This window comes from Theobroma umbraticum, unplaced genomic scaffold, assembly GCF_002168275.2.
Source record: "Theobroma umbraticum cultivar Fairchild unplaced genomic scaffold, ASM216827v3 scaffold_106.0, whole genome shotgun sequence".
In the NCBI taxonomy this organism is placed as follows: Eukaryota; Viridiplantae; Streptophyta; class Magnoliopsida; order Malvales; family Malvaceae; genus Theobroma; species Theobroma umbraticum.
In genome coordinates this window covers 1,277,582-1,286,626 of record NW_018397276.1, presented here as the reverse complement: position 1 = coordinate 1,286,626, position 9,045 = coordinate 1,277,582, and the positions used below count along the sequence as shown (strand labels likewise).

At 32.4% G+C, this 9,045-nt stretch overlaps 1 protein-coding gene across 1 annotated transcript; it reads left to right on the top strand.

The window, feature by feature from the left end:
- Positions 1-2,108: 2,108 nt before the first annotated feature.
- On the top strand, positions 2,109-3,194 carry LOC110427603 (uncharacterized). Its single transcript, XM_021443151.2, has 3 exons — positions 2,109-2,231; positions 2,609-2,892; positions 3,001-3,194. Exons 1-3 carry the CDS (start codon positions 2,151-2,153, stop codon positions 3,026-3,028), a joined length of 393 nt encoding a protein of 130 aa, XP_021298826.1. The 5' UTR covers positions 2,109-2,150; the 3' UTR covers positions 3,029-3,194.
- The last annotated feature ends 5,851 nt before the right edge of the window (positions 3,195-9,045 follow it).

Genomic DNA, 9,045 nt, shown 5'->3' with positions numbered 1-9,045 from the left:
ATATGATCTAGTGGCTTTTGTAAATTGTGAAGTAGCATTAGAAAAAGTGATTAGTTTTAATTTTTGCGTCAATGGGCTTCTCTTTTCTATTGCTTGGGTATTTTTGGGTAAAGGGTAGAGAGCTATTCGACAATGTTTTCTTAGCTCATTTAGGTATGAGAATTTGCCATTGAGTACTGGTGGATAGATATGGAATTGTACAATTATGGTTCAGCACAGATGAGTAATTATATGTTAAAAGAAGCCTTTTGCGAGCCGCATAGACTTCAATTGGCATAAGTGTTTAGTACTAATAAAATCACTTTTAAAAAAAAAATTATTGGGTACATACTAACGAAGTGAAATTGGAACAAGCAAATCACCCCCAAGAAGCTCATACTTGATGGCATGCAAATACAAACATTATGAACAAAAAAGAAGGTAACACATGTGAGCAAAGAAATGGGAAAAAAGAGGGGAGAGGGAGGGTTTTGATAAGAGAGGGAATTCTTATTATATTTGTTCATTTGAGTGCTATTAAGGTTAATTAAATAAGATGGACGGTTAGTCAATTAATAATGCATTGAAAGTATGAACTAGAAGTTAGTCAAAACTATAGCTAATTAACTAATTAAAATTCTATCTCGAAGCAATTAAAATGCTCCCAAGAAGATTAAAAAACTCTTAAGGTTCATATTAATCCATTAAGGCAACAAGTTAAGCGAATTGAACATGTATAGAGTCATGGTAAAGATTTGATGTGTTCAATTGACCACTTCAATCAGCCAAAAAATTTTTGTCAAGTGATCAACATGATGAATGAAATCCAAGGATTCAACTAGTTAATGGGCTATGAAGAACATTAAGCAATTAACTTACACTACAGAAAGTTCTGAGCAGATCATGCGCAATCATATTTTTTATCAAATCCTAACATTCTAAAGGGTAGATTTAGTTCAAACGGTCAAAGTGGAAAGATCGAAATTAAAAAATTTGAGCTGATATTCTAATAACTCTTCTATTACATTTGTTCATAGTGCTTGACTCCTACTTTTTATTGTAAATTCATTTGGGTTGTTTTGATGTATTTAGATAAGTTAGTAATTAGTTACATTTTCGTTCAAACACTCATTGATTGTGATATTCAATGTGGGAAGTATTTGTTGAGTTTCTATAACATGAGATCTCAACTTTTAAAAGATTGGTAGAAACTATTAATTTTTTAATTTAATGAATTTGGATTTAAAAATTTTTAACAAGTATTGTCAAGGTAATAGATGTAAGTTGAGAGAGACCGAATAATTATAAATTACCTTGCAGGCCTTTTATTACTCAATAAAGTACTTATCATTTTTTGTCATTCAGTAAATTCCCTCTATTCTTGAAATTCCTAGCACTACGTAGTTTGGGATCAAGAAGTTAAAGTCCACATCCAATATTAATTTTGTCAAAAAATAAAGTGTTTTTGTTGGTATTGTAAACTATGTGAAATTTTAATTAGCTAATGGAAGTTTCAGCATGCAAACGAAACTGCCTTTTTTTTTTTTTTATTTCATCCAAATCTCTTGGAGGGTTATTCTCCTTTATCAATAATGAGAAGTGCTAGAATTTTTCTAATATATTGTGATTATTTTTTAAAACAAATAAAACTCCTGTTAAACAATAACTTGCTGTTCAGTTAAAGGGCTAACTTAGTCCTGAAAGAGAGACAGAGGTCGGGGCACGCTATTGAATTTCCTTTGGTTGGTTTTGCAGGTCCTTCTAGCATAGCAAATTCGTAAGAGACGCACGATATGCGTTGGTAATCGGGCGAGAGTAGACAGAGAGGAGCTTTGTTGATTTTATCTAGATATATAGATATAACTTATTGAGTAAATTGTCTATTCTGGATGCCTCTTTTCTTACTGATGATGTCCAGCAATTTTCTATTTTCATCTTCTTCTTTCGTTCGAGATTTGGACTGAATCTGTCCAGATTTGGTCGGATTCAGATCTTAAATTTTCTGTCTTCCTCACGGTGCATTCACATGTACCCCTTGCCTCGTCAACAATTTGGCGTAACAACCACGACTAGTGTGGCCATTTTGTGGACATGCACACATATAAAGGGAGGAAAATTTGTGAACAATTTGCACAACTTGAGTTCATCAAACCAAGGGCTTGTGAGAAAAGATGGGTTCGCTGGGCAGAACCAAGAACATGTGCCCCTTTACTGCAGCACTCAATTCAAGATTACTGCCAGGGGAACGTCAGGTTTTTTTTTTCTTTGTTATTTATTTCTACTTCTTTGTATTTTCTCGACAAGTAAATTTCGAGACACTTATTGCAGCAGAACAAAGTTGTTCTTTTGGCCGGCAAGCAGAACTTGTTGATAATCTATTAGAATATTTATCTGAAGTCGCTATTCCAATAACATTATATATCTCTATTTTTAAGTTTTCGGCCAACACTCTTTAAAATTATAAATTCAGTAGAAATTTACGATGTTAAAATTCAATAATTTAGTTTAGAAATTCGTGAAATTTGCAATTGGAAACAATTAAATGAAAATTAAATATGAAAACATATATGTATACATGAAATTTAGTATTGTTCGTTTTTTATTTACATGATAGTTCCTTTTGTATCAGAAGAGAAGAAAGTTGAAAAAGCAGGGCAGCAGAATGATGAGAGGGTTGACAGCACAGATGGAAGAGGTTGCTTCGGAACAACAAAGGAGGAAAGAGGAGCAAAGACAACTAAAAGACAAATTTAAAGCCATAGAAGCTGAATGTGACAAACTCCGCAAAGAGACCGCCATCGTAATACAGCAGAGTGCCATCACCCAAATCCGGCTCGCTCACATGTTTCAAATCTTAAGAGCAAGAGAAAATAGAGACTTTACCAAAGCAGCTCAACTTGCTCAATCTCTTCGGTATTTCTCTTCGTAATCTTAAGGAGGAATGAACTCATGACTTAATGAAAACTTTTGATAGCTAATTAATATTATACTTTTTTTTTTCTTCTCATCTCTTCCTTGTAGTGAACTTATAATGAAACAGAAGGCATAGTTGGGAGTCTTTGGCGGTGGGTTGCTTCATTCCGGAGTTGCAAATAAATTTCTTTGTTTTATTCTCAATTTTTTCACTTTCTTGTTGGATTTTAGCCATCGTAGACTGTGGTAGTAATTTATAGTTTATGCAAATATATATTGAAACAATAATCATTACGTGAAATTATAATAATACAAATAGTAGGTATTTCTATATGCGTTTTTCTTGTTATCTTTTCTGGTGTTTGCGTGCAAGTATTTGTAACGTATATTGAAACAATAAACTGTACTTAAAGTATAATAATACAAATGTATATATATATATATATATATAATTAGAGATCTACTACGCACTATGTTAAAGTCTTAGTGGAGATTGAGTTTGGGTATCATGGAAGGGAAAAAAAAAAGAACTGATTCTGTTCTTTTAATGAGCAGAAAAACAAATCTAGCAGAAAACATTATAATGAGGTTTATATACAAGCAAGGGTGGCTCAATATATTTAAAGGCCTGAAGTGTTTAAATATTTAAATGAGATTTTTTTATTGAAATTAAAAAAAATTAACATTAGTTGGAGATCATTTAAAACATATTACGTTCATTGAAAATAGAAAAAATAACTGAGAATTATTAACATAATGGGAATTGAGAAGTGATAAAAAATAAATATTTACTAGGGACATAATAAAATTATGGGACCTATTAAATTGTGGGGTCTAAAGTAAGGGTTTCGATGGCTTTATGCTAAAGCCGACCTTGTATACAAGCTGAAAGAGAACCCTACTACTAAAATAATTACAAGAACAACTCTATCTCTGATCCGTAATTAGAATTAACTCATATGTTTACAAATATCAACACATCCCCTCAAGATGAGCATGTATATATATTTTCAATACTCATTTTTCCAAGTAAGGTACAAAGTTGAGCTGGTTGCAGTGCTTTTGTAAAAAATATTTGCAAGTTACAATTGTGTGAATTGTGTGGGAACATAGTTTGGACCCATTTTGCCATTCAATACCTTTTCTTTTATGAAATAGCAATCTAATTCAATATGCTTTGTCCTTTCATGGAAGACTGGGTTCCTACATATGTGCAAAGTTGATTGATTGTCACAAAGTAACTGTACTGCTTTAGCACTTTTTATGCCAAAGTCTTTAAACAAATATAAAAAACACATAATATTTCACAACAGGTGGAAGCCATTGCTCTATATTTTGCCTCTATGGAGCTTTTGGCCACCACAATCTGTTGGTTTGATTTCCAACTTATAAGAGAAATACCAAGAAATATGCCAAAGCTTGTGATAGATTTTCTAGTATCTTGACAACTGGCTAGTCATTATTAGAATAAGTTCTAATGTCAAATTTGCATTTGAAGATAATAGCATACCTTGTCTTGTTGTACGTTTAGGATTACTTAAAACCCTATGTGCAACTTGCATATGAACAATGGATGGCTTATCTATGAACTAAAACAAGACTAGCAGTGTAAACATAATATTTAGTCTGGTAATAGACTTACCAACCAATTATTTGTAGCTTGCTGAGTTTTCTATCAAGGGATCATCGCTGCACCTAGACATTTTTTTACTGTAATCAATTGGAGTTAGTGCCAGTTCGGAACCAAGAAACCCATATTCATCAAGTAAATCCAATGTGTAATTCCTTTAGCAAACTAATATGCCCTTCACTGATCTAGCAATCATCTCCAAGCCCAAGAAATATTTAGGATTTCCCAAATCCTTTAGCTTGAAATTGAATCCAAGTGTTGTCTACCTTCATATGAAATTTTTACAAAGAAGCTAGCTACCAATAAGTCATCAACATAACCTAAAAGAGCTAAAAGTTGTTGCTAGTAATTATGGTAAATAATGAGTAATTTGAATTTGATTGAGCAAAACCAAACTGAAGTAGTAAATCTATAAGCTTTGAATTCTTTTAGCTCTAAAATTGGCTTTAGTTTTGAAATGACAAAATTCAATGATCTAAATATTCTTGTGCGCCTAAAAGAAATGTTTTTGAAATGGAAGAACTTTCTTTCAAAAGTTTTTAAAGCTATTTGTGGAAAATACAATCATTTGAATGCTTCAAAAACAAGTTTGAGCAAAGAAAAATTGATTTTTATAAGCGAGGTAAGGATTCCTTGAGAGGTAGAAAACTATATTTCTTATTTGTAATAGGAAGGAATCAACTTGTCAAGAAGAGAAGCATCAATCATCAAAAAACTAAAGGCTACTCGATTGGAAAGATCGATCTCTCAAGAAGTAAAAGGTTGATTCCTATTAAGGCAGAAGTATAAAGAAGAATGATTGGACAAAAAGAACTAACTTCTCTAGTCTCCAATGATCTATTCCTTAAGGCCAAATGAAGAAAGGTCATAACCTTGTAAAAGAAGCTAAAGAGGGAGATTTTGAGCGGAAACCAAAATTTGAAATTTGAAAGTAGCGTTCAAAGGTCAAAAGAGCGTTAGGATTGATGCTAAAAAACAAAGAGAATCAACTACTTGGTGGAGCAATGATTGATTCTTTAAAAACAAAAAGCATCAAGATTGATGCTAAAGCATAAAGAATAAACTTGTGAAAAGTAAAACGATCGATTCCTTGGAAGCAAAATGTCCCAAAGTATAGAAGAGTTGACTGCTCAAATAGGCAATGATTGATTCTTGACTACTAACAAACTTGATTCAAGTGGCCCCAACGTTTTGAATTTTTGAATCCCCTTTATTTTTAACGAATAGATTTTGAGAGGGGCTCTAAATACCTTCAAAAACTCCATTTCCACCAGAAGAGAGAAAAGAGCTTCATCCCAAAAGGAGAGAAAAGCTTTAGTTCTCAAGTTCATATCTTTCTCACTTTATATATCTTCTTAAAAACATATCATCAACCTCGAGCTTAAGTACTTTGATATTTGCTTCATTCTCTTGTACTTCAAGCCCTTCTATCTGCCTAACTAAAAGCACCACACTTTGTAATCCATTGTTGCAAGGTTATACCTCCTTGAAGAGGTAGATAGGTTATACTTGAGCCTTGAAAAAATAATCTTGGTTATACCCCCTTTGCAAAAGGTAGATAAGTTGTGCTTTAACCTTGAAAAGGTAGTGACTTGCTGATAGGTTGTGTTTGATCATAAAATTGCACTTGGCTCGAAAGGTTAATCTTGACCCTAGTTGAGAAAAGTAGCATCTTTAGTGGAGTCAAACTCTTTGTGATGCCAAGGTCAAGGACGTAGGCATTGTAAGGCCAAACTTCTATAAAAATCGTGGTCGAGTGTTATGTTTCTTCTTTCCTCACTTTTGCTTGCCTTAACTATCTTTGCTTGCATTTATATTCTCGGTTGATCTTGTTTGGTGCTTAAAGTTTTAAGCTTTGATTGATATTAAGGAAGAGGTGAAATCTTTTATTTAAAATCCAATTCACCCCCTTTTCACCATGTATCACAAGCTTCTTTATCTAACAAATTTCACTGTCGACAAACTTGTTTCAAGCCATAGAGTGATTTTTGCAATTTACAAATAAGTCTAAAATATTTGTTGCATGCCCCCAAAAGACCATATGTCATGACCTAAACCTAAGGAGCCATGACTCATGAAAGGGTATCAATAGAAGTAACCTGCTTAACCCAAGCAAGCCTCTAAACAAATAAATCTAATTACTCAAATTTCATCATAGGACTCATCACAATGGTGTTAGGTATAAGCCCTGCAGCCAATCAAATTGCCTAAGGTTTATATCCTTAATCATGCAACAAGAAACTCATAACAAGTGATCAAAAGTTTTCCTTCATCAATAAGCAATTGAACATAGGCTTATTAAATGAAGTCCGAGGAATTGACATGCCTTGCAAGGGAATTATAAATTGTTACAATTATGAGATCCATATGTATGAAAGCATAATTCCTAAATTATTCCTAGTCAATATTTCATTGAGACTAGACATTAATGATGCTTATTGATGAGCACATTTAATGTTCCTTAGTTATGAAGTAAGCAACCGATCTCATAGGTTGAAGTATGGAGATACTTGGAATTAGAATGTAGGTACTTGTTTTGGAACAAGTTCATTGAACATGAGTTGCCATGAGGATTCAATTTGATATTCACTCAAGTGTCTATAAAATATTTACTCATGTGACAATCGTACAAGTGATCTTTAGAGTTGAGACACCAGATTGTCTTATATGAGGATTGCTATACTTTGATATCATCCTTCTAGGTCTTAACTAAGGATGCACAAACAGGATGTTATTAGGTATAGCATGAAACATATGAAGGCATATTGGTGCTCAAAAGAGGATTCACCATTCCAAGAGATTAAGGAGATGTGTCTTGATTCATCTTGCCTTGAATTAGCTTAATGAAGTCTTTGGCCAAAGCAAGAAGGACTTTGGAAAAGAAGTTTTCCATAATCCATGATAGCTAATTAGTGGTTGCAAGAACTAATACTAAAATATCAAGGAGTAGACACTACACCGCGCTCTTGAGATTTCTGAGACACTTGGTGAAGGGATTGAATTGCACTAAAAGACTGATCATTGAAAGGTTTAGTCAAACTGTCTTAACTTTTTTAACATTTAGGTGGAAAAGTTGAATTGCTAGATCCCACTCTTGGACTATGAACTTTAAATAGTTAATTTGATTAATGATAAATTTAAAGTAGTTTGATTATCTAATACAAAGTTTAAACATTTTATCTTAAGTTTATTTGAAGTTGCTATTCCAATAACATTATATATCTCTACTATTTAGTTTAAGCCAACACTTTTTAAAATTACAAATTTAGTAGAAATTTACAACATTAAAATTCAATAATTCAATCTAAATATTCATGAAATTTGCAATTGGAAACAATTAAATGTGAAAACTTATATTTATACTTGGAATTTATTATTGTTTGTTTTTTATTTACATGATAGTTCATTTTATATCAGAAAGGAAGGAAGTTGAAAAAGCAAGGCAGCAGTACGATGAGAGGGTTGATAGCACAGATCGAAGAGGTTACTTCAAAACAAGAAAGAAGGAAAGAGGAGCAAAGACAACTAAAAGACGAACTTAAGGCCATAAAAGCTGAATGTGGCCAACTTCGCAAAGAGATTGACCTCGTAATACACCAGAGTGCCAGCACCCAAATCTGGCTCACTCTCACGTTTCAAATCATAAAAGCAAGAGAAAATAGAGACTTTACCAAAGAAGCTCAACTTGTTCAATCTTATCAGTACTTCTCTTCAAAATCTTAAGGAACAATGAACTCATGACTTAATGAAACAAAACTGTTTTTTTTTTCTTTTCCTTTCAAAACTTTGATAGCTAAATCATAGTACCTTTTATTCTTTTCATCTATTCTCTTTGTAGTGAACTCATAATGAAACAGAAGGCAGAGTTGGGAGTCTTTGGTGGTGGCTTGCTCAATTAAGCATTGCTTCATTCTAGAGTTGTAGATAAATTTCTTTGCTTTATTCTCAGTTTTTGCACTTTCTTATTGGATTTTAGCCATCGTAGATTGTGATAGTAATTTATAGTTTACACAAATATATATTGGAGCAATAATCATTATGTAAAATTATAATAATACAAATAGTGGGTATTTCTATATGCTTTTTTTTTATTATCTTTTCTAGTGTTTAGATGGAAGTATTTGTATTGTATATTGAAACAATAAACTGTACTTAAAGTATAATAATACAAATATATATATCTACTGAGAGATCTACCATGCACTATGTTAAAGTCTTAGTGGAGATTGAGATTGGGTATGATGGAAAGGAGAAAAACATAGCTGATTCTATTCTTTTAATGAGCATAAAAACAAATATAGCAGAAAACATTATAATGAGGTTTATATACAAACTGAAAGAGAACCTTACTTCTACTATAATTACAAGAATAACCCTACCATTAATCAATAATTACAAGTAACCCGGATGCTTAGAAATATCATTACATCCCCTCAAGATGAGCTTGTATATATATTTTCAATACTCATCTTGACAAGTAAGGTATGGAGTCGAGCTGGTTGCAGTGCTTTTATAAAAAATAT

Excerpts from the sequence above, each read along its gene's own strand:
- LOC110427603 (XM_021443151.2), top strand. The coding sequence starts at position 2,151 with ATGGGTTCGCTGGGCAGAACCAAGAACATGTGCCCCTTTACTGCAGCA. Across the intron at positions 2,232-2,608 it reads TACTGCCAGGGGAACGTCAG|AAGAGAAGAAAGTTGAAAAA; the intron begins GTTTTTTTTTTC and ends CTTTTGTATCAG. Across the intron at positions 2,893-3,000 it reads CAACTTGCTCAATCTCTTCG|TGAACTTATAATGAAACAGA; the intron begins GTATTTCTCTTC and ends TCTTCCTTGTAG.